The 25,972-nt window shown below is 43.1% G+C and overlaps 1 protein-coding gene across 17 annotated transcripts in view; it reads left to right on the top strand.

Annotated features, from left to right (window-relative positions):
• Positions 1 to 25,972, top strand: part of FNBP1 (formin binding protein 1) — an 87,695-nt gene that overhangs the window by 32,825 nt on the left and 28,898 nt on the right. For all 17 annotated transcript variants that reach the window (XM_042830615.1, XM_042830620.1, XM_042830621.1 and 14 more), the window contains exons 4-8: positions 1,780 to 1,927; positions 10,974 to 11,036; positions 11,837 to 11,941; positions 23,495 to 23,623; positions 25,406 to 25,552. In XM_042830615.1, the coding sequence (XP_042686549.1) occupies positions 1,780 to 1,927; positions 10,974 to 11,036; positions 11,837 to 11,941; positions 23,495 to 23,623; positions 25,406 to 25,552 (592 nt within the window). The remainder of the gene's footprint in view (positions 1 to 1,779; positions 1,928 to 10,973; positions 11,037 to 11,836; positions 11,942 to 23,494; positions 23,624 to 25,405; positions 25,553 to 25,972) is intronic.

The raw sequence follows: 25,972 nt of genomic DNA, 5'->3' as shown, positions 1-25,972 counted from the left end.
TGCTGCATTCAGATAGTCAAAAATCCTGTTTTCAAGCTCATTGCCAGTCTGCAGTTCTGTCTTTGATCCCCTACCTTTTGCAACTGGGATGTCTCTTGAGGCCCCGCAGCTTGGCTGTGAATGGAGCTGCTTACATTGGTTTGGGTCTCTTTTCTTAACTATCTTTATCCTGTTTTTTCTTTTATTTCTCTGATGCCTTTCACCCCTCTCACCATTCCTCTTTGTCCTCTAAACCTCTCCCCTTTTTCTTTGGATCTTCACCTAAAGATGTTTTTATTGCAGGTGACTACTATTAATATTAATAGTTTTGCTAATCATAGGAATCATAGGATTATTAAGGCTGGAAAAGACCTTTAAGATCATCTAGTCCAACCACCAACCCATTGCCACCACGGCCACTAACCATGTCCCTCTGTGCCACATCCACTCTCTTCTTGAACAAGTCCAGGGAATTGTGATTCCACCACTGCCTTTGGGCAGCCTGTTCCAATGCATTATCACTCTTTCTGAGAAGAAAATACTCCTAACACCCAACCTGAACTTCCCCTGGTGCAACTTAAGGCCATTACCTCTCAGAGAAAATCCAACCCTCACCTCACCACAATCTCCTTTCTGGTAGTTCTAGAGAGCAATGAGGTCACCCCAAGCCTCCTCTTCTCCAGTCTAAACCATCTCAGTTTCCTCACCCCCTTTCCACATGACTTGTGCTCCAGACCCTCCACAGCCTTTTTGCCCTTCAATGGACATCCTCTAGGGCCTCAACGTCTTTCCTGTAGTGAGGGGCCCAGAACTGAACCCAGTACTTGAGGTGCAGTCTCGCCAGTGCCAAGTAGAGAGACAACCACCTCCTGCTCCTGCTGGCTGCACTATTCCTGATACAAGCTAGGATGTCATAGGCCTTCTTGGCCATCTGAGAACACTGATGGCTCATGTTCTGCCAGCTGTTGACTAATACTGAAGTTTTTGACTTTATTTTAAAAGTGACTTGCTTTACTCAGCTCTTCAGCCACTCTGCCCCAAGCCTGCTAATGTGTACAAGTGCAGTGCTTCAGAGCAGCTGTCTTCCAGCTGACCAGCACAAGCAGAGGAATTTAAATGCAGCTCTGTTGGCTCACTGCTGAATGGGCCAGTGACATAATGTGCTGTTTTTGAAACTGTGTGCACAGATGTTCATTTCTCCCTTTAAAAAACAGATGAAATGTTGTACTGGAGATTATCTAACGTGAAAAAATAAACCTTGCAATGGGAGGTTTAAATGCAAAATGTACGGGTTTATGGTGAACACGTGGTCAGTGAACTCACTGTCTTTCTGAAAAGTTTGTAAATTATAGCTAATCTACATCCAGTTGGCACTTGGGAAAGTTGTCTTTTCTGCACTGTGCTGCCAAAGGCTGGTGGTTTAGGTTGGATTTTGCCAGGCAGGGTACATTGGTGACACTGTGCCGTGGAGTGCTGGGCTTGAAAGAGTGTAACTGGAAAATGGTGAGTAAAGATAAGTGCAGTGAAGTCCCAGAGCTGTGCTGATAAAACATCTGGCACTCTGAAAGTGCTGTATTTTAAGAGCTGATGTCAAACTGTCTAAATCAAGATTAATTTATCAGACAACTGTCAGTGTTTGGGGTAGGCTTTCTTTTGAAAAACTCTTTCATGTGAAACTGTGCTAATCCGTATTTAGTCTCATGCAGCAATTGTAGATGTTTAAGGATTCAACCTCCCTTTTCAGTGTGTATTTCTGGAAAGAAAGGGACTAAAAGCAAAATGCATTTTTGTCCTCTGCAGGTACACATCAACTAGAGCCTTCCTAGCCACTTTAAATGAAATGAATGACTATGCCGGACAGCATGAGGTCATTTCAGAGAACATGACCTCTCTTATCATTGGAGAGTTAACTCGCTATGTGCAGGAGCTGAAACAAGAGAGGAAATCGGTAATGGAATGTTTTTTATTATTCACAACTGCTTGCTACGTAAGACAGATAATTAGTGGCAGCGGAGTTCAGTGTTAAGCAAAATTAATCTGCAGTTAATAAACATGAGCTTCGTTAATGAATCAGGCATTAAAAAAGTGGGTTACGAGCCCTGGCCAAATCGCTGAACCTTTTGAATTATATGTTATAAAAGCAGACAGCTACGCCTTCAGGAGATGCCTGCTAAATAAGGTCAGAGACCCATCTGTGCTTAAGGCTCTGCTAGCCAAAAGCTTGTGTAGGGAAGAGTCCAGCAGCACCACGTGAAGCATGAAATAAACAGAGAAGCTGTATTACTAAACCGATGGAGACAATTAATAGGAAGTTGATTCATGTTTTCTTGCTTCTCAACCAGATCTGATCAACCAAACTTTCCCATTAGATGTCTGTTTTTAAGAACTACGGGGTCTGCTTTGTTTTGGTGATACTGAGGAATCTTTTTCTTTCAACCTGTCACTCTCAAGACTGCTAAAATTAGGAGTTTGTTAGTACTTTATTTTAAGCAGTGGTTTATGAGCCTGTGTGCCTGCCACCATGAATGTTTAAAGCTGATGAATTTGCATGTCACCAACTCTGAAAGGCATTTAGTTGAGATGTGATGGCTTTTTTTCCCCTGCCTTGAACTCCTATCAGTGGGCATAAAATGCTGTTTGTAAGCATTATTGTTAAAAATACTTGTAAACCAAACATAAAATAGCTAAGCAAAGTTCAGCAGGCGAGGGAGCATCAGACAACATCTCTCATTTCCATGCAACCCCTCATTTCCATACAGCCAAACTATTGCAAAGTGAAAAGTACCCTTGCTGGTCCAGCAAAAACGTAAGCATTTATAAATAGCCCCAGTAAACATTAAGAGTACATTGAAGTGCTTTGCAAGACTCGAGTCTGAAAATGTCCATATTTTCCCAAGTTTAGTATGAGAGTAAGCCTGCAATGGAATGTGGACACATCTTTCATTTGCAGAATGGTGGTGGTCTTTCAGGGGCACATTTGGCCAGCAGCATGGAGGTATGTTTTGCATATAGCTGGGATCGGAGAGTGACCTCAGCCATTTCTATGACCTTTTGTTCTGGGTGAATTCTGTACAGTATGCAAAGCCACGAAAGTGAAAACCATCTGTGCGGCGTTTGCCTGTCACTTCTGATTTTGTTACCTGATTTTGAAATTACAAGGATTTATAAAGTGATTGGGATACCTAATAGATGTTTTAAATGGAATTATGAGGGGCTTGGTATCTTGTAAAGAATGCAAGCACTAACTGTATTGCTTGTTTGTTTTATTTGTAGAGCTTTATTGTAAGTTTGGCTCACAGCATGAATGACAGCAAAGTATTTTAATATCAGCCCAGCAATGCACCATAGGAACAGCAAAAAGGATCTGGTGGTCTGTTTACCTGCTGGTGGTGATAAGTCAGCTTTTAGCAGAAGGCAGCTGTCAGTCATGGTTGCTTGTTTTGTTCTTGTCACATGAACATAAACTGTGCGAATTATGAATCCTTGTCTGATTCCTTTGGACTTATCATTTGCGAGCAAATGGTGTTGAAAAGGAAATTGCTTCTCCCTTCAGGCATATTTCATATCATAAAACACAAATGCATCCATCACACTCGGATCTGCACGGCGATTGTTGTGGAAATACCACAGGTCTGATGCTCTGGCAAAACCTCGTGAGATACGAATTGATGGATAGCTTGCAGTTTCTAGAAACGTTGCTGGCAGAGCTCTCATGCTCGCTGTTTGATACATAATCAGCTGTTATGTAGAAGCTGCTGTAAGTAAAAGGTGATCCTGAGGGTAGGACCACAGAGAGTTAGAAGACTCATATTCTTCTTCAGTCTCGTATCATTTGGATTGAGTATTCACGTGTCTAAATACCTGTTTAAAAGAAAAAAAAGATCAATGTCAGTTCAGTTTTATTTTATCAGCCCCCTCTGATGTTAGCCCTGTCTCAGGCTATGTGTTTTGTCCCTGCAGTCTCTGGAGTTAACCATCCACCCTGCCTCCTCTTTACCTACGTGTCCTGTACGTAAGATGGAGAACTCCCTGCACTGTTTCAGTTCTTCCTTGCTCTCCAGTGAAGTGAAACTCTTAACAGTACAGTTCCTCACTTTCACTTCTTTCTGGAATCTCTTGCTCTTAGACAACACAAGCTATTGTGTTGTCTTCAGCAAGGATCTTACTGCGTGTTTTCAAGCTAGAACATCAGTTCCAGGCTTCTCAAGAGAGAGAATCTAGGTATTTTCTCAACCCTGGTTAAGAAAAACCCTCAATGCTGTGATGTCTCTGGATAGGAACTCATACATTCATTTCTGGATGATTTCAGAACTCTGCTCACTGGGTCTGACCCAGTCCTCTCTGGCAGCAGCTGCTCTCTGTCTCTAGGCGGCCACTGCTCTCACATCAACTTTGCTAAAAATGTCTTTGGGAGTCATGAACTATCCCTCTTGTTACTGCTTCTGCTTTCACCTCCACCTCCCCTCGGGCATTGGCTGGCTCCGTGCAATCGAGCCTGAAAGTAAAGTGCAAGCCAGCAGGTCTGCTGCAGACTGAACTGGTGCAGCACTGGGACCCTGTGGTTGGGGAGAATTTACCCGGTGTCAATACGTTCCATTTTGTGTCAGGATAGAAGCAGAGCAGGGAATGAATGCATCCTTATGGATACTGCAGGGGCAAAAACGGTCTGGTTCTTCATAGTGGAGCATATGCACCCTCCCTGTGTGCATTCATCCTGGGGGTGGACGTGTCAGAGAGCTTTCTGTTTCTTGTAGACTCTCAGGTGTTGATGAAAAGTAAATAATTGGAGGAATTCTGCAGCATTCGTTCATTCTGAATAGTGCCCTGTTCTGCTAATAGTCCTGTGGTTTTCAGCAGGATTTCTCATGGAGTGTTGCACTGTGCAAGCATGAAACAGGATGGCAGAATACAGCCCTGTCACGTGCACAATGGATTTTCCAAACTGAGCTGTGGGTGTGCTTTAGGCCTTTATTTGGAGCACAGCTGCATTTTGTGCTGCAGAGGTACAGAGAAATGTTGCTGTCTTCCAGAAATCACAAACTCAATAGACAAAGTCTGTGGGATGAGGAGATGTGTTGAAAGGAAGTGCTTTGCCGTGCTTCAAGCTTTGGATTGACTGCATTCAAATTGAGCTTTCCTCAGCTTTTGTTCTGTTACCACTTACAGTTTATGGCCCAAAAGAATGGGGGGTAGAAGTATTTAATTTAAATAGGATATCTAAATTAGGAACAAATAGTAAGTTATGTTGCCAGGTAGAATCTTGCAGGACCTGTTGATGACCAGAAAGAAAACTTTGGAGCATAAAGCTAGAAAAGACACCAACAATAATGTCTATAGTAACTTGCAGCTTTGTGGTCCATTCTCAGAGCTTTATGCTCCTTATTGGCCCTGTTCACATTTCCAGGTAGGCACGATCAGCTCGTTCTGTTTGTCTGGTGCAGCTAATGTAGTCTTTAGAGCCTGAGAAACAGAAGTCTTGGTCGTCTGTGTCTCACTGGCTTGCACCACTCCAGGAGACAACTGAATTAACATCAGCTTTGCTTAGATTCAGATTTGTTTCAGCAGAGTTGCATGTTGAGGTGAATAATCTTCACTCTGAAGACTGTGCAGGTGAAGGAGGCAGTGTCACAATACTAAGAAGAAACTGTGATGAACGTGCAAAGCCAGGTGTGTGTTTCATGTCACCGTTCACAGGACTCCTGTACTATGTTATCAGCAACGAGAATGGCAGGACCTCAAGACCATGTTGTTATTCTTGGGAACAACTAAATCTCAAGAGGCTGTTTCCTATCTTTGCTGTCAGGAAAGGAAAAGCATTTGTCAAGGTTTTCTGCAAATTAAGCTGGGAAAATGGAGGAAAAAATAATGTTCTCTGACTTCCGTCTCTATCAATGCTTTTGTCACTGGTCATTATTTTAAGTATCATTTGTGATAAAAGCGAAGATAGTTTGACAGAGATCAGGAAGCACTACATTGGTAGGACTGACTTTATATTGTCCATTCTTATGAGCTGAGGATGCCTGTTACAAAAAGTCAAAGGTAACTGGTTTCTGCACATGTAGTCTAGTTTGGGTGTGGGAAAACTGAAGGGAAAATGAAATGGCCTTGTACTGTATCATATCTCTTCAGATCTTGAACAGGTTGTGGTCAGATGAACAGCGTGCTCTGCGTATAAACAAACTAGAATAGTTTTTCTGACTGTATTGTGTATAATATATATATTTTTCTCCTCTTTATTTTTATAACTCAAACAGATGCTAATGTGCAGGTCTTAAATCTGACTGTGCAGTCAACTGCTGTTTACTTCCCTAAGAAAAGCAAGGCTTAAATTTTTAAATATATTTTTTTTAAGCCTTTCATAAGTCAGTTATTCCCTATGGTTGGGTTTTGGTCCAGCACCATCAGCCCTGCTGTCATGGTGGTTCTGAGTGGCTGAGGCAGTCCTTTCATTTAACACTGCCCAGGAGCTCCTCAGCAAAATCACTGCATTGCGTGGTTCTGTGTAAGATGCTTCTCAGTACATCTTGCTTTTCTTGGAACACTCTCAAAGGGTCTCTGAAAGAAAGTAGATAAGTCATCTTCTACCATGCTTTTCTTGTCTGCTCTGTGATTCTGCAGCTCTGTCGGCCCTTCTGGGTACCAAGAAAACTTGGCAATCATCTCCCCCTGTCCTTCTTACAGTGGTGTTGGCAGTAACAGGCGTTCTATTGTAGGTAACTCTCTAGCTGCTCCTAGGGCTTTCATCAGCGTGGATGAAATCTGAGCCTAACAAAAGTCAATGGGAGTTTTGTCCTGATTGCGCAGCAGCCGGGATTTCTCCACAGCTGTTACAAGGAGAGCGCTCTGACTGGTGTGGCTTGGTTTGGAAACGAAATGCTTGGCATACAGTTGGTTGTTGCCTGGATTTCCTGCTCATCCTTTACTGCAGCAAAACGTTCCTTCAGCTGGGATCCTTTAGAGTGTCCCTAGTCATGGATGGAGGCACGTGAGTGGCCATTGCTCAGAGCACGCTGAGCATCCTGAGGACATTGTGCTTCAGTGCATAAGGAAAAAGGACAGCTGTGGTCACATAGCCAGCGTGGCTTGGGCTTTGCTGCTGTGTTTTAAGCTATTTAGTAGGTCTAATACTTGGATAAAGTAGTTTTCAGGAAAATCTCAAAGCTGGCATGGTGATTGCTAGCGTCAGTCTCATAAGTGTAGATTAAAAGGTGGTTTGGGGAGATAAAGTAATGAACACTATCAAAAACAAACCTTTCACTGTGGTATTTTATTAACAGTTGATGTGCTTGCAGCTCTCTGTGCAAGTGAAGGTTTTAGAGCCTTCTCCTTGTTACACTCCTTGATTTTCTTCTGTGCAGGTTTTGTAACCTGTTGTACCACTGATTTTATTAAACCTGCCTCACAGATGTTTATTTTTTTTCATCCAGAACTGCGTTTTCACGTGCATTTCCAACGCTGTCAATGTAGAAAGGAGCCTGGAGAAAACCGCAGCACTTAAACAACCAGCGCCACTGTTGGAAATGTCTGAGTGGCTGCTTGGAGTGTGATTCATGAGCTTGGTATCTCGCCTGTGATCTGAAAGGCTTTAAATGGAAAGCCTGATTAGGGTGTATCAGTTTGGCTGTTCAATTTGGAGGAGGAAAGGAGTCTGTATTATATCAACTATTCTAAATTGATTACTGTAATGTGCGTGACTGACTGGGATGGCAGTTTCCCATAGCATTTGCTGAATCATTTGTTGAGTTCCTGTTTGCTCAATCACCATGTGTAGAATAAACCAATTATTATTGCATTTGATTAGGAAAGAAAAAAAAAAAGAATCTTTAAATCGTGCACCTTGAAACCGTATCAAGAAGGAAAGGATCTTTATTTTTACTAAATTAAAAAATAAAAAGAAGCCCAAACAGCTGAAAGGGCATTTGCTGCATCAGAAGATTTTAAAGTATATAAAAGGAAATGGGATTGCGGAAGTTGAAGATAGTGAGGGGTTGGAGGAAGCTGCATGCTTCCTGTATGACTCTGAGCACATCACTGCACCACAGTCTCAGGCTTTTTTAACCATAAAACTGGGACAGTGATAAAAAGGCAGGTAGCTGAAAGGGCATCAGTGCTATCACTGTATCTAAAAGTGATTTTTTGGGATGCAGAAATGATCCCTTGAGCATAAATGATTTGCAAAAGCAGAAGTGCTGGGCTTGGTACGTTTTTCATCGTGTGCAGCTCTCTTCCCCCAACAAATATGTATGGGTGTCAGCAAGAACTGCGAGTTATGAATAGAGTTAGGTAACAGTTGAACTTAGGAAAACAAACAGACTGTTCAAGTGGAACCTCCAGAACGTGGTTCACCTGTACATCAGGCTGGCACTGCACATGGGCTCTATTTAATAATCCTCAGAAATGCCCACTTTATCTCATTCCTGTAAAAGGACTTCTCAAAAATGCAGCAGAATATGAACAGCATGCAGCCTTCCTGCTCTCTGCTATGCTGGGATGCACTTGGGCCAGTTTTTAGGTAGTTCCCTAAGACGGAGTGGGGAAAGAAGACGGATGGCTCCTGCAAAAATAAGAATTACACTGCTGATTAACAACAAAGGAGTTCAAAAATAGGAGCTGAAGGCAGTTTTGTTACTTGATATGCTGTTAATTTCAAGTCCATCCTTCAGCCCTTGCATGCAGCTGTGTTCCGTTCAGTAACAGGGTGTGCTCTTCCCAGAGGCTCGTTGGCAGTGCTGGGCTCCAGGCAGCACGGCTGTTCTGTGATCCAGTCCCTTCAGACCAGCAAAGTCAGAGGTGGAGGAGAGGGAAGCAGGCAAGGAGGGGCCGAGGGAGGCGGCAGGCAGGAAGTGCAGTGTGGAGGCAGCCAAGTTAGTGTTGTTTGTTTTGCTTCCCTGCTCAGAATTTCCACATGTTCCATGCTTATCAGCAAAATGTTTTAAAATGTGGCGTTAAATTGTAGCTGTTCCTTGGGATGGTTTTCTTAAGCTCTTAATTACAAAAGCAAGCCTGAAATTGTGAACATTTCAAATCCTCCTAGTAAGGAAGATACAGCCCACGGTCACATACAGCATTTACAGGAAATGGGAATCTACAAAAGGAACTGAAATCTGCTTGGAATCTTCCCCCACCACCCAGCAGTTTCACAGTCGTTTGTGATTGAATGTCACAGTGCAGTGACTGAGCTTTGAGGAAGCATAGCACGGTTTGAACTCCCCACGTATTATCAGAGCTGATGACAAACGGGGCTGGAAATCACTTCTTGTCTGCATTGCCCTCAGCCCCACTGCTGCACGTTGGCTGCTCACGGAAGGTGGGACCGTGATGATTGATCTGAGTGCTGCTGTGCCCACAGTTAAAGCATCACTGACGTTGTGCCTCTCTCCTCTGCTTCAAGAATGGTTGTGTGGAGGTGGGCGCCATCCAGAACGCAAAAACTGTTGTGTCCCTATGTTCATCTTACAGTTACACACAGCTCCTTAACGATGGGGCTCAGGACTGCACCTAGCACTGTCTGGAGTGACTGGGGCAGTGCACTGCTTGTCTGTTCTTGCAGGCACATGGAGGCTTATGATTCTAAGGCAGTGGAAGTCTATTGGCATGGTGTGAGAGAACTGCAGTTCTGTGGCTTTCTACTTCTCATGCGTTGGGGCTGGCTTGTCTGGTGGAGGCTGAAAGGCATTGGGGAGGCATTGCTAGAATGATATACTCCAGAAATGTGCTGCTCTGACAGAGGGAACAACCTGCTGCTGCAGTGGGAAGTGCACGAAGTCCATCATGGCCAGTTGGAAGGAGACTGCCTGCAAGCACTTCATGACTTTAGTGGTTTGTGGAAGGCTTCTGTTCTGAACTAGGGGTTTCTCTAACCTGCCACATTGACATTGTGTTACTTGAGATGCATTTACCATCTGATTCTGCACGTGCCAGACAACGCGTGCCTGTTGCAGGGATTAATTGGCAATGTCAGACCTTTATTGTTGAAGTTTACTCTGTAAGACCACATCTGTGTTTGAGTAAAGCATCCTACTTGTTAGTAAATAACACAGTGGGCAGGCGTCTCTCTTGCTATTCTAGGTTGTTATTTATTTTGCAAGGTGCTTTGTAAGGAGAGCAGCCTGTTGTAACAGTTGGCTGGGTGCTACGTTCATATTCGTGGTCCCTATTTACAACTGTGTCATTGATTTATGCAGTGATCTTTGACAAATTGCTTACCCTGAGGACAGGTGAGGCGTGCGGGGGATAGAGGGAGGAGTATCTGAAGCATATTAGGTTCTCTGATGAAGACCATTGTGTAAGGGCTAAGAACTGCAATTTAAACTGACTGTAATTAATATAATTATGAGCCTTGCTCTAAAGGGCGTGTCAGGATACGTTCCTTGTCACTCATATTTCGGAGCTCCTCTAACACCATGGTGTGCACACGGCGTATAGGAGAGAATGGTTGCTGGGGGACCCGAAGTATTGAATATCTCTAGAGAAACCAGGAGTTGGATTTGCAGATATTCAGGGAGTAGGAAGGCGAGGTTTGCTGTTGAGTCTGAGTGGAAGTCAGGGCCAATGGCAGTTGTTAGAATGTGCTAATCAAGGGCATCTTGGTAAATTCCATGCAGAGAGAAATTGTGCTGTAGGGTCAATGTGCAGTCAGTAAACAGAGGGATCACATTCACCTAAAAGCGCTTCAGATTTCATAGCGTGAGAAACCGATAATTACGAGATACAGGGAATAATGCAAGGTAGAATTGCTAAAAGGATTAATTGGATTTAAGCTAACTAACCACTATAATAAATGCAAATACACATCTGCAGCCTGCTGAGACATCAGATAGTCATCATCCACCTGCTCAATTTACCAGGGTTGCAGAACACAACTGTCAGAATAATTTGTTTTATTCTGGAAAATTATATTCTGTTCTTCATTGCTAGTGAGGAGGCCCTTGAACATAATTGGCAATTTGGTCCTTTGTTGTTGAAAATGCTTCCTTTTCTCTTTTTCTAAACAGCACTTCCATGATGGCAGAAAGGCACAACAACATATTGAAACTTGCTGGAAACAACTTGAAGCTGTAAGTGGAAATTTCCTCAGCTGTGATGCTCAAGTCATTTTTATACCGTTTTTGCAGTGTTCCAGAGATCATATTTAGAAAACAAAGGGTGGATAAAAGCTGGAAAATGTGATCTTTTAAAACTTCACTGTCTAAAATCCAACAGTAGGCATGGCAGTTTGTTTAGAGTGCTTTTGGCTTTCCATGGGGTCTGTGTATTAAAGTAGCATTTTGTTGCATCTGACTTGAAACGCGTGCTGAGCGTTAATCAAGATGCAGCGTCCCTGAGGATCCTTCTCAGATATTCCTCCATAAGCTGAATAGCTCCTCCTGCATGCATAAATCAAGTGCTATCGTCTTCTGAGTAAATGCCTGTTTCTCAGAAGAAAATGCATTGGTTTGGACCTCAGCATTTATTATGAACTGGTGAGAAACTAGGTGGAGAAGATAAGGAAAGGGGACATTGGTAGCTAGAAGCCCTGCTTGTGAATGAATGCAGCTTAGAAACTCCCTTGTTGTGTATTATAAAAATGAGAGATTTAAGTGCTGGAAGGAAGCGATCTGGTAAACCAGAACAGAAGAAACACTGATAGGGAAAGATATTGAAATAGCAGAGATGTTATGAATGAAGATGATATGGAATGAAGTAGTCTGAAGCATGGAACAAAAAATGTTTGTGTTTTTTTTTTTTTTTTTTAACATGGAAATGTGTCCCAATATAAACAAGCAAGTCATAGAATCTCCTCAGTTGTTACAGCAGATATTTTAGGGGTTGGCTATTGACTTTTAAGTGGATTTTGAACTTGTGTTTTTCCTTGCAGAGTAAAAGGCGGTTTGAACGTGACTGCAAAGAAGCCGATCGAGCACAGCAGTATTTTGAGAAAATGGATGCTGATATCAATGTTACAAAAGCAGATGTTGAGAAGGTAAGCCAGAGGGTAGAGAAACTGTCTGTGAAGATTGTTGTGATGGGTTTAATTCCTCAGTCCTGCTGGTAGTATAAACCTTCTGAGGCTTAATGCCTCAGTCCGTAGGTTAATTAAAATAGGGAGGTCTCCCCAGCTGCTTGTATTTGCATACAAATTATAAATGCAAGCAGTCAAATTTCTTCAGTAAGATGGTATCAGGGTTTAACATAGCTGATGTGGCTCTTAATACAGTTATGCAAAATGGGGTGTTAGTTAAAATCCATAGTTTTTAACAGTCAGGCTTGTGAGTGCTCCCTGCACGTGAGTGATTGTCATTGCTGTGTGATCCTGGTACAATCCAACTTCTTTCCATGCTGAGCAGCACTTCAAAATGTCCTGGGGTCACTGACTGCAGTGATGTTCTACCAGGAGTGTTGATTGTGGTCCTCATTTACAACAGGACGCCTTTGCATTTTGGTGTTTGCTTAAACAGTGCAGAAATGCAGACCAGAATATGACGCGTAAAGCTAGTCTCGTCTTCACAGAAAAGTTTGGTTCACAAGATACTAGATAGAATATTGAACCTGTTTCTTTCTTTAAAAAAAAGCTGAAATTTATTTGTACCAAACGTCTTGCTGCAAGATTGGGAAATGAAATTAAACTGCAGGCAAAAAAAAAAAAAAAAAAAAATTGTGGATTTTGCTCCTCAAGAAGTCTGCTTCCATTCTGTTATCAGTGAATTCAGCCTTAGGAAGCTATCAAATGCACCCCTGGGATCTGAAAAAGTTTCTAGTATGCTGAGCATCACGGAGGTTGTGCAGCAGTTTGCATCAGGGTTGCTATTAGGAAGAAGCTCAGGAAATCTCAAGTGTTACTGGATGTCAGAAGGAACAAACAGCTACGTGCTCTTGTCATTTGCTGCTTGGCTGTTAGCTGAAAACTCGCCCTTCAGATCTGATTATCTGTCACCTTCTGGATTTGCCAGGGCACTCTATGGATGAACGTGTGTAGGGGGTTTTCAGAGATGCAAGGCCACATGCAGGTTTTTCTGGCAGAGAAGGATCATCTCTGCCTTAACTGTATAAAGTGATTCTAAAATACATTATTTGAGAGATAAAATTAGGACTTACCCTAGATTTTTTTCTAAGCTGAGGTCATGTTAAAGGAACAGAGACATGACTTCCACTGTAGGGAGGGAAAGTAGGGGGCTGAAACTCCTTAGTTCTACCTTTAATGCGAGCCTCTTCTCATCAGAGTGAAAGGTCGTGTGTTAAATTCAAGGAAGCAGCCCTTACCCTTACAGAGTGCTCTTTCCCTGTAAAGTAGAGCAGAGGGGCTTCCCTTCTAAATTTCTCTGGTTTTTGGTTGTTTTTATAGCGTGTATTTGTAAATCGCTTATTGCAAAATGAAGCTCAGCAGCATCTTGAAAGGCAGAAAAAGTCTGTAGCAGCGATGTGTGTTGGCTGATCTCTGGAGAAGGCATTAGTTGGCTTTCCAGTCAGTCCGTGGAGTAGATGGAGAAGGAAAAGGTTATCAAAACGAGTGGAATGTGAAATAATATTACTGAACAGAGAGAACAGTGTTTTCCAAGTGCATGTGTTAAACTGGGTTCATCCATGCCAGGCTGTGAATAATGCCCTTTCTTTGCTGCTCTCCACCCACGTGACAGGCTCTGCCTTACGTAAGCCCCCCAGAAAATAAGATATTGTTCCCCTGGAGCTGCTGCCAGGGCTGCGCGGGACTTGCTCCAGGGAGATGCAGAAACTGCTGGTTTCCAATGATGACTTTTCCCTCCTTCTATTGCAGCAGTTCTGATTTCTCTTGCCCCTCGCAGCTTGGCTGCTGCAGTCTTGCTCCCGAAAATCCATCTGGCCAGGAAAGCAGACGGCCTGGCTGTGTTCAGAGCCACCACTGCTCGCTTTGGCTGACCAAGGTGCTCTTCAAGCAGTGGGATATGTTGTCCTCATTTCTTGGGCTTGAGATGGACACCTTGGCTGCTTTTGCTTGTACCTGCCAATATCAGCAGGCGCCAGAGTTATTTTTTGTGTCGTGCATTATCGAGTAATGGAATTAAAATCCTGCAGTGATCACAATGACAGATGTGATCAGAAAAATGTTGCTGCAGATCCCTAATGCACTTAGTGCTGCACTGAATGAGGATCTCGCCTGCTTGCATCTGTCCATCCTTAAATAGCAATAGCCTTCGACAGCCACAGGAAGCAATTCTCTCAGTAGTGCTACCAGCTACCAGCATTTAACATGGCCTTGCTGAAGGGATAGCTCTCACTATTACAGTTTGCTAGAGTTATGTATGCAGACTAATGATACAAAAGCAAACAGAGAAGACTTCCCTACTTATTTCTCTGGGACTATTCAGCAAAATAACATCTGGCACCAAAGCCCAAACTGCTCCCGGGGAACCACCAGCTCCAGTTCAACACACAGCACGCAGTGCCATCTGTGCTGCTCTGTTGTCTGCTATGGCTGCCTTCATCTCTGCTGCCAGCCAGGCTGCGGTTGATCTAAGGGAGCTGGAGTTCAGCTTTGCTTCCTGATGTTTCCTTTTTTGGTGTTGGTAACGTGGAGCCAAGGGGCTGTGTTCAGGTGTCAGCAATGCTCCTGGGCTTTGCGCAGCAATGAAGTCAGAGGAGGGGGTTATGGCCCTCGAGTTCCCCTTCCTGTGTTTGCATTGTCAGCATTCAGAGAGAGAATGTTAAAGAGTGAATGTACAGTTTGGCACAAAGGTTTTCTCAGTGCAGTTCAGCAAAGTCAGAATTGCTGTGTTGCAAACAGCTGTACTGTGAAAATATTGCTATAAACTAAGGAAACGGTGTAACCTGCTGATGGAAATCCTGGGAAGGCTTGTAGGTGTCACTGTGAGCTTTGGTTTCCCTTGGCTCGCAGTGGGATTTGTGCTTTTAAAACAGTTCTCTTTCAAAAACCCGCAGTGGAGTTGCTTCAATTTTTTGACCATTTGGGGAAATGGTCTCTGTCACCAGCACAGAGTCAGTGTACTTATAAGGAAGTGCTCTATTGTTCGTTCCTTCTCTTTAGAGCTGTAATCACTAAAAAGCTGACATCTTTATGGGATGATGTGGTACCCAGCAGTGCCTTTGCAGAGTTCTTGCAATAAAAAATGAAATTAAAACAACAAAAAAAAAAGCTGTTATTTATGAAGATGTATTTTTCAAAGCAGATTTTTCAAAATCTGTTTTTAGAGAGGAAGTGGTTGGGGTCAACCGTACAAAGGGATGGGATGCTTCTGCCTCTTGATTTGCACAGCAGCTTGGGGGGGAAGGACAGCAGTTTGAGGTTGAGTTTGAGTTACCCTGTGTCAGGTAGAATCTCTCTTTGCTGAAGAGTAGCACAGTTATATATTGAGGACCAAGTAATGATTCTGCTAGAAAAGAACTTCAGCTGTGTGCAGCAGAAAATGAGGTATATGTGAGTTCCCAGGACAGCAGCCAGGGAACAGGCTGCTAACAGCTTGGTTTGGGTCCTTTGTTCCTGGTATGTGAGGAGGGTTATGCTTTAAGTGGCTTTAATATTAACATAAATGTTTTGGGGATCTAGAAGGCAGTAAAAGTCTTAGAAGAGCCAGTTTGACCTTAATTCTCAGAATTCAGTAAGGTCCTGACATTGCTAAATGCTTGGGGTGGGATTTTTATTTTGCCGTGCTTTTGATTCACTCAGTAAATCTCAAACCTGCACCCGGAGAGCTTCAGTGCTTGTTTTCTTACGTGCTCACTGCAGCTGAACGCAGGCAGTTCTAAATGCAATGTTGCCTGCGTTGCCCCTCTTATCCATAGCAGACATGTCCATTTATACTGCACTGGAAAGTCATGAGCTGAACCATTGGCAGTGCCTTACCAAACACAGATGTAGAACTGCTGCTACTTTGAAACATTCTTGGAATAAATTGATCTTCCTGCCTTTGCAAATGCAGTTCTGCTGTCAAGTGTTAAACTGCTTTTCCAGCAGCCAGGCTGCTGCGCTGCAGGACGCAAATCTCCTCATTAAGAATTTACACATCCTTACAATGAAGAATGAACTGAGTTGGGCCCCCAGAGAAATCTCTGATTGTGATGCTGATAGCATTCAGTGCAAACCTTCAAATATCATTTGCAGCATGCTTAGTCACAGAGCAGAGCAGGATGAAGCGTGCATCACTGAAGCACTGCAGACAAACCAAAGCGAACTTCTTCAGCTCTGTGCTGAATTGTTGCGAAGTTTTGTCCAGTGAAGACTGGGCAGTAAACTGCAGCACAGCCAGAGGTGGTGGGTGCCCTCCTTCTGCAGACCATGGCTGCTTAATTGGCCCTATCTATCAGGACATGCTGTGCAATCCCCCCTACAGCAGTGGGGTTTCCCTCACTTCACCAGCTGGAGGTACCTACACTTGGGAAATGCAGTGCCACAGGAAGATGATGATAGGAATTGGAAAAACCCTGCAGTGTTTCTGTTGCTGGTGTGGTGAATACTTCTACTTACTGCAGTGAATGATTCCAGAGGCTTTGCTTCCATGCTTTGCATGCTGTGAATTCACAGATGTGCAGCAGTGTCTGAGTGAAACGTGGGTGCAGTGAGCACAGCTTAGTCCTGCCCACAGCTCCGGAGGGCCCTCGTCTGTGCATTTCTTGTTGGGAGAGGTGGATGCTGCATAAGACTCGTGTTCTTAGCACAGTGATGAGATTTCGTTATGCTCACTAGGCAGCTGCTTTCCTTTCTGTCCACTGGTGGCACTGACTGAACCCTCCTGTATCTTTGCTTGTGAAGCGGATCCAAATTCTGAGCAATTCAAGGGCAGTCTTTTCTTGGTAACATGATTTAAAGCCACTAGATTGACACTAACATAATCTCCCTGGTTTATGCAGACCCTGATCTCCCTTCTGAACTGCGTCGTCCTAATCGGCAGTGCAGTGTGGAGGGAGTCCCTTAGCACTGCATTTGCATTTCTGGTAGGGGAAGCCTTGTTTACAACCTGCCATCAGCAGCACTCTGTGATGATGCAGCAGCTGTTTCCCTTTTGGAACCGTGGCTTATTTATGAGCTTCAATTTCTGGTATAAAGAGCTGATGACTGCAGTAGTATTAGCTGCAAAACATGCTAAATATCCTTTTGAATCCCATTCAGACACTGTATGTGGTGTTAGGAGATCAAGGGACAGAAGCACCAGTCAGTTTTAGTATAGGATAAGGAAATGCATCTGAATTTGTTTCCTCTTTGAGGTACTCTTCTGCAGTAATGCCCTATGTGGCAATTTGACAGTTTCATAACAGTGCAGCTCTACTGGGTGTTGGATTGCTGAATGGAGCAAGCAAGGCAGGGTTGTGAAGGGGAGAGTTAAGAACAACTTTGAATTAAGGATCAACTGCAGTTAGAATTGAGAGTGTAATATAAGTAACGTTCTGAGCTAATGCAAGGCAAATAGTTCAGGCTATGTGGCTGGAAAGCTCTGTACTCATTCTTTATCAAAAAAATATTTTGACAGATTTCTTTGTAGGAGAACTGGGGGGAAAAGAAGCACGCTTCAGAATGTAGCTAATTGTCTGTAAGCTGCTCAGTTTAAGTGCATGTGTTGTACCCATAAGGCTGGGCACTAAGGCTACTGAATTCATCTGGTAGCTTTCTTCAGCCCTGAACTATTCCTTCTGCATTGGCAGTGTTTGTAAGATCTTTGTTGGAGAGAGATGGCTAGAGCCATGCCCAGTATGCAAAGTATGATCTAACAGATGTATTATGCAGCCCTGAAATAATTTCCACTATTTATATTCCATACTTACATTTATATACTGCAGAAGATAATTGCTTTTGTTACTAGAACTAAACAGATCTCCAGGAATCATTTAAACAGTCAGCCAGTGCTCCAGATGCTTCTCTTGCATTCTCCTTGCTCAGTTCCAAGTATCCTTTCACCCACTGGTGCAAACAATTCCTTTCTAACAAATGAGGTTGATTTATTTATTTGGAGGTATCCTCGTGGGGCTGCATTTCTCCAGGGCTGCTATGGTGCAGCAGAGCAGTGCAATTTAAGAGCTAGCTCCTCTTGCAGCCTGCTTGCTCTGTTGTTTCATTAAGAGTTCTGGTGGTGGTTTGGTGCTTTAGTGTCTCTTATTTAGCTTGGAGAAAAGAAGGCTCCAGGGAGACCTCATGGTGGCCTTCCAATATTTGAAGGGAGCATATAACCAGGAGGGGTTCTGACTGTTTATGTGGGTGGACAGCGATAGGACAAGGGGAATGGCTTTAAGCTGAGACAGGGGAGGTTTAGGTCAGATATCAGGAGGAAGTTTTTCCCCCAGAGGGTGGTGAGGCAGTGGAACAGGTTGCCCAAGGAGGCTGTGGATGCCCCATCCCTGCAGGCATTCAAGGCCAGGCTGGATGTGGCTCTGGGCAGCCTGGGCTGCTGGTTGGTGACCTGCACACAGCAGGGGCTTGGAACCAGATGAGCATCGTGGGCCTTTGCAACCCAGGCCATTCTGTGTTTATTAGTTGCACTGCTGTCATCTGGTAGAATTAGGTGGCCTGCAAACTCATAAGATAACAGTTCTGAGAGCTGATTGAAGGTTTTCCATTACATCAGCTCCTTGCTCATTTGTATACTTTACTCAGCCAAAGGTTTTCAGGGATCCATGAGTTGTCAGATTTTTTTTTCTACTCCTTTTAACATTGAAAGTAGGGACTTGTCTTTGTCCTTTCCCATCTGTTATTTTGCACGTCCCATTCTGCCTTCTTGCTTTCAGGAAAGCAATTTTTTTTCTTTTGCTTGTCAATTCAGTGAGACCAAACTGGTTATTGTAAAATAGTAAACAAAGGAGCTTGACTTGGAGGCTATGTAAATCAAAGCCTGCAGTCCTGGCCCTGTGTCCAAGCCTATGGCAGCATTCCCACTGTTATTAATGCTTCTATGAATGCTGCCAGCATTACCACTGGTGGTGCTGGTGCCTGCTCACAGCAGAGCAGCAGTGTGAGCTGGGCAGGGACGGCCAGAGCCTGCAGCTGAGAAATCTGTGAGCTATTGAGAGCATTCCTGAAATTGGTCAAGTTGTTCAAGTCTGCCTTTATCATTAACTTATTTTTGAAGGGATTGGGCAGTGGAAGAGGAGTGGATTTTTTGTGTTTGCGTTTTCAGTCTGCTCTTGGATTTCCCAAAGACAGATTTTGGCAGACAGTGGCTTGGCGGAGATGCATCTCACATGCTGTCTGGGTTTGTTGGTGTTTCAAAAAGAGGGGGCAGAAGAAAGCGAGCTGCCCCAGCGCTTTGACTGGAAGCTGCCAACCTGGAGAGAGCAGCAGCTGAGGAGCTGAACTGTGCCACTCAGTGCGGATCAGCTCAATAGCAGCCAAAGCTTTATTCTGCCCTTTTCAGTTATTCATCTCGCTCCCACCATCGCAGCCTAGAGGAGCTGCATTTTTTTGTCTGCGTAAACCCAAAAGACAGTGTGGCCATTGACTCTCTTGCTGTTTCAGGAATGCGTCTTACAGAATTGTTATCAGCAAAATATCCTTCATTCTTTTTTGTTTTGGAGACAGGAAAGTATGTGTGTGTATGTATAGATTCAAATTTCTCCTATGCTTCTTTTACGTGTTGTTTTTTCTTAGTTATAGAAAAGACTGCTTTGGTAAGATTGTGTTTAAATCTGAATTGCCATGACAGTGGAAACCTGAAGCTTACCAGCACGCTTGCTGCAAGGTTAATGGTGCTGCAGATGCTGGGCTGTCCTTCATCCTTAGGAGTGCTCCTCCCCATGAGGTGTGTGTTAGCATCTGTGACCTCTGGGTTTCACTGCTGCAGTGTGAGTTCAGAGAAGAATTTGAGGAAAAAATAGACTTTGGAAGGGAGGTTGTGCTCATATAGGCTGCACGTGTTTATTTGGGTCTTAAAGGTGGTACAGAGGTCCACTCGGGGGGGAAGGAAAGGGTGTGAATTTAGCAAATGTGCACAGAATCTGAGCACCTTTCACAGAGAAAAGCAAGCTGCTTTTCTTCTCTCCCCAAACCTTTTTAATGGATGTGCTTCTTTTCTACTTTTTCATGCTGCTGCAGGCGGCCTCATTTATTCATTTATTTATTTATTCTTCAAGAGGGGATTTTTTTCCCCTTGCATTATGAGTCCCTAGCCCTAATTCTGCTATAATCAGGAGTGAGCTGGCAGTCTGGTCGAGATGGTGACTTCATGTGTGGTGCTGGAAAGCTGAGCTCTTGCTCCATCATCCCAGCCCCATTAAGAGAAGTGAGCCAACTGAAAGCTGCGTCACAGTGTCATCCTCCTACCTGAGAGCAGGGTCTGGTATTCCAAAGCCTTTCCTCCTGAGAATGCCACTCAGAGTAGATATTTTAATGTTAATTCTAATGCCTGAGAAGCATTTCTGACGCTGTATGCATGTAAAAACAGGCGGTGAAGAAAGCAAAAACATACTTTTCTGTGAAGCTCAACTGTGAATGACTCCTGAAATAGCTCCTGTGACTCTGCAGCTCCAGGCTGCTGTATCTGTTACACTGAATATGGAGCTTAAGGTCATCAACTCGTTTTTTATCATCGTGCTTCAGCATAAAACAGAAATCTAGAGCTAACTATTGTATTTTATGACTAGAAGTGATGATGTTAGAGTAAATGACATACTCAAATGGAGTAATAAAAAAAAAATCTAGACTTTTAAAAATATTTTTATTTTAAGAACCTAAATACCTCATTGGAAAAGTATTTAAGCTGTTTGAAGCTTGCCAAATGCATTAAATGGCCAGCAGAAACAAGACGTCACTGGGGCTCTCATACAAAAATCTGTGGTTTTGGAATGTACCCAATTTTACTTATTCATCTCCTGCCTTCTCTTATTTGGGGCCAGTTAAGATCGTTTTGGAAACAGAGCATCTCCTCCTGCATGCATTTCACTCAGTGACTTTGCTCAGACCCAACCAGTGAGGTTGCTCATGAGGAAGAACTCTGGCTGAATGTTTGCTGGGGCTGCCTGGGAATGCGTGATAGCAAAGTCCTTGTTCTTTGGTTTCAACAATAGAGTCAAGGGACAAATCCCTGAGTTGTGCTACTTCAATAAAGAGAGCTGTGTAAGTGGGACTGGGGCTCCCATAGAAGTCAGTTCAAACAATGGGTTGCTCTTAGATAGACCAAGATACTGGTCCTCACAAATGAATCTCCAGCAGCTGGGATTTGAGGAAGAAGCTGGGAGGCTCTTCTTACATCTGTCAGCCTTTCCGTGCCTGACTTTGTTTTCCTGGTGTGTTTTTGTTTGTAACACAAGGCTGTATTGTTTTCCATTGTGTTTAATGTAGCTTTATGTGAGTGTGTGGATGATAAGGTTTAATAAATTATACAGAGCACTTGGGCAGAGCAATGATCGCTGTGGCTCCTTGGGATTTCATTGCAGCAGGTCAATGTTACACATACTTCTGTTGCAGGAGCTGGTGGGCAATTAAAGCTCCTGGAGAACAAGAAAAGTTGAAAGCTTTCCTTACCAGACATTTTTATTTAATTATAGTTACAGTCTTTCCCATTTTACGCTGCCGTTTCATCTGCTGGGTTGCATTCAGTGCCCAGCATTTTGTTGCTGTGCTTGAATTATTATTTTTGTAGAAAGAATGTGAAAGGTGATCTAGGAAAGTACTGCAGGCTGACAGGACTCACAAAAAAAAATAACTGAATTGAGTAAAATGAGTTATTAGGTGAGATGTGTGAGCTGGACAGATGGAAGGGAAGCCTATTTGCACACTGAGATTTGAAACCTTCTGGCCGAATTTGTTCGCTTCCAGTTAGGATTACTAAAATGTTCCATGATTTGGTATTTCATGGATTTATTGTCAGGAAACTATTGTCTGCCTGGAATAGTTCAAAAAATAACCCCACTCTGAACTGTATTCAATGGGTGCCCACTTCTCAGAATACATTAAAATTATTTGTTGCATTGGTTTTCCTGAAATAGCAAAAAATGTTTTTAAGTTTGTTTTGTTTTAAAGCAGTTTGTCTTCTTTCTTGAAAAGGTTTCTCAGAAACTGGGGGGAGTGAACAAAACTCAATGCTTCTGAGTACTTGTAGCTACCATGGCAAGGTAAACAGCACAGGGTGAGGAAACCATACGTGCCTGAAAAAGGAGTGTGAGCAGGATGGGTTAAGTTTCCAAAGCCAAATGGCCAGGCTCTGGCCTCTGCAGCAAGGGTTTCATCCCCAGTCATGCAGCAGGCTGTTTGGGGCTGAGGGTGGAATTCGAGATGGAGGGAGTACATGGGAGCCAGTGAGCCTGGATGGATGGATGGATGGATGGATGGATGGATGGATGGATGGATGGATGGATGGATGGCAGTTGTGAACAGGGATGAGAGGGACCTCAAGGCTCAAGTGACTGGAGGTAGGGAGTGATGGCAGGAGCTATACAGAAGAGGGAGAAAAGGAAGAGCTTCTGTATGAAGGCCAACCACAGGAAAGAAAAGGCAGCTAAAATAAACAGATGGGATAGTCAGCTAGGGAATAATGTTGGGCAGTGAAGCAGATAACAGAAGGCCTTAGGAAGTAGAATTGTTAGGAGAAAAATCTGAAAATATGAGAGGGTCACTCAGGGACAGATTGTTCAAGGCAGAGGAGGGAGGGTAATTGCCCAGTGCTCTGCTATGCTGGGTAGCAAAGCAAATCTGCATGGGTAAAAATAGGAAGGAGTTGTGTCTCAGCTGCTCCTCAGGCTCCTGTTTCCTTGCATAATTTCTGCCAGCTCTGTTCAAAGAATTGGAGATAAGACTTTGCAGAGTGCACAGTGGGTGCGTGAATTGAGATGTTGTGTTGTGAATATGTTGGCTGAGGCACGTGAAATGAGACGGATTCTTGTTTTGTCCATCTGCTATCTCCAGAAGGTCCTGCTAGCCAGCAGGTAAGTGGTGTGTTAAAGAAAAGAGGTGACATCCAACAGAGGATGGAGGAAGAAGTGCCTGTATGTGTCCTGAAAAAGCCCGTGCCCTGAAGGAGGAACCTGAAGGGTCAAATTTGGTGCCATCTTTCACGTGTAGTATGGAGAGAAGCTGTTTCTGAGTGCAGAATGATTCATAGAAGGAACATATTGCAACACAAGAAAAGGGTAGCAGCTGTAAGCATCAAGGGCCACGTGCTAGCCAGAGGAAACTGGCATTCCCTTCTGCTCGGTCAATTGCAGAAGGTTTATTTTGTGAAGGTACAAATGTCTAGAGATGTTCATTCTGGGCTGTGAGAGCTATCAATTCGTAGGCAAAGTAGGAAAACAAGTCTTGTGTGTGCTAATTTGACCAATTTAAGTTAAATTTGGAGTTTCAAAGGCTTGTAGGAGTAGGCAGGAATATATGCCAGTTTGACAGAGAGGCAAAGCCCTGCCATGTTTAGCAGAAGAAAGGGAATTGAATTCCAGCAGTACACACTGCAGACTCATGCTGGTTCACAATGGTTTGTGGGTAAGAGTATGCCAAAAGTGGAAGTGTTCAGAGGCTTGTATGCCAATGTTTCTGTGCTGCCCACTTATGAGGATGATAACACAAGTAGCACAATGTCATTCAGTTTCAAGTGGTATATGTTAAAAATTTCTTTTGACTTTGTTTTTTCAGGCAAGACAGCAAGCCCAGCTGAGACATCAAATGGCAGAAGACAGCAAAGCAGAATATTCTTCCACTCTACAGAAGTTCAACAGTGAGCAGCATGATCATTACTACACACACATACCAAACATCTTCCAGGTAAAGCTCACTGATGCCATTCTAGAGAAGTTCAAATTCTCATGATAAAAGCTAAGGGATGTGTTGCTTGTTGGCTCACTTCTTGGATCTTGCCTTTTGTTTGGTAACTTTTGTCCCCAGTAGCAGTGATTATATGCAGTCTGCCAATGCGAGAGATGGAGAGCTATGAAAAATTCTGCCTTTCTGCTCTGAGGAAGGCAACAATGAATTGTCATGACAGATTACGATAGTCTTTGGAATTGTTCACAGTCTTGCTGTAATTAAGCTCTTGTGTCTGTGCAGCTGGGGAATGAGAGCATTATTTGCATTGTTGGAGCAGGAGGCAGCTGGGGCATCCTTACATCTGTAAAGCTTCGTGGTCCTTTATAACCTGTTTTGAAATCAGACTTTGCAGATGTTAAATTTAAACTCCAATAATTCTGCAATAGTGAGTGTCAAAGAATTTAAGGAAGCTTGCTGACTGTCTTATGATGCCTGAAGAAAGACAGCAGGCAGAGAACAAAAAAGCTATCAGTGTGCTTGGCTGAACAAAGAGAGATTAATGCTGTAGAACAGAAGTTCTAAATGACTGTTCCATTGTAATGGGTCATAAGAGTCAAGAAGAGGAACATGCACCCTCTTTAAGGAGAGGAAATGTCACATGCTTATCATCTGATAAGAAATAACGAATACTGGCATAGCAAATAGGCATTTTCTTATTCATAACTGGACACCTTCTCTTTTGCTCGTGGTATTTCGAACCAGTATCTTCAGATAAATCATCTCTGGCATTATATATAAAAGTATGCCAGTGTACTTGTATCTAACACTGAATGCAGCGAATGCTGTGATTCGTAGATGAGCGTGCAAGTTGTGCACACACATCCTTTTAACTGCCAACCAGCAAGTAATCTCTGGTGCTTTCTATTAGCTGCTGAAATAACAGATATATTGTAAAGGATTTGTTTCCTTTAACTATTGAATTGTTGTTGTTGCTTGTGAATTAGTGAAGGCAATGAGGATTTTAGGCTGATGGTGTTCTGTAAGATTCCTGCAGTCTTACGTGAAACAGGCAGCTCTTATTCAAGCCCTTCTGTATCCTGCTATTATAATCTCTTAATAGTGTTATGCCACATCCACTCACCCTCTGTTCCAAATCAGAGGCCCATGCAATAGATGCTGGAGATTGTGACACTGAATCCACTGAGGGGCAGGGGCCATATGTTGAGAAGCACACGTGCAAGCAGCATGGTGTGTAGGGCTGCCTGTAACCCAGAAGTCATCTTCTGGGGAAAAGGGGAAATAAAAAATCCAAGGGAATAAACATCTTCAGTGGAATGAAAATAAGATCTTTCACAACATGCTGCAGAAAATGAAAGAGAATTCATTGTTCCAGAAGTTATGTTAACAGCTTTAAGAACCACTCTTACAAATGTCTAAAGCTGGGATTTTGACAAATCAGCATTTTTTAACATACAAAACTAATTGATAAATTCCCTGTCACGGTAACACAGGTTGCTTCTAGAATGGTATTTAGATGTTGGGAGGAACTGGACCAATTACTGCCTTGATAGAACAGCTGTCCTAATTTGTCTGTTCTTAAAAATATATATTTAAACCTTGTGTTTTAAAGCAGCCAGCGTACGGTAGGGAGAAAAATTGTTTGCAATTGTGAAGTGACTACTGATATCTGATATATGTGATCTGTACTGATATATGTGATCTGTACTGATATATGTGATCTATACTGATATATGTGATCTATACTGATATATGTGATCTGACTGAAATCTCGTGTTTTAGAAAATACAAGAGATGGAGGAAAGAAGAATTGTGAGGATAGGTGAATCCATGAAAACTTTTGCAGATGTTGACCGCCAGGTGATCCCCATCATTGGGAAGTGTCTGGATGAAATAACAAAGGCTGCAGAATCAGTGGATCACAAGAATGTAAGTGTTACCTTGCTTGTATGGCTGACTGTCATCTTTAGAACTGATGGCTTCATGGGCAGAGATTGAAATGCTGGGTCCAAGCTGCAGTGTGAGGGCTTTATAGTCATAGAGCTAAAACAAATAATGGGCTCTTGTCCCAGGCTGCTTTATCTGAGGCAGATTATTCCCTAAATCTACTTAACATCAGGAAATGCCACGCTTTCTTTTCTTTTAGGAATATTCTCTCCTTTTGATAGGATAATGACTTCTTGAAATAATTGTTAATGGAGATTAGAATTCTGCCCAGAATAAGGAGAATGATGGGCATTATTCCAGATATCTAATCACCACCAATTCTTATTCAGATGAATTCTGTACTCTTCTAATAATGGAAGTAATTAAAATGTTGGCTTCATTAGTTATTACAACAGTTCTGGC

The sequence above is a fragment of the Centrocercus urophasianus genome, unplaced genomic scaffold (assembly GCF_019232065.1).
Source record: "Centrocercus urophasianus isolate 14NV4802_14NV808 unplaced genomic scaffold, USGS_Curo_1.0 seq_34, whole genome shotgun sequence".
Classification (NCBI taxonomy): Eukaryota; Metazoa; Chordata; class Aves; order Galliformes; family Phasianidae; genus Centrocercus; species Centrocercus urophasianus.
The sequence above is the reverse complement of the archived record's forward strand: the minus strand, read 5'-3'. Positions and strand labels throughout refer to the sequence as shown.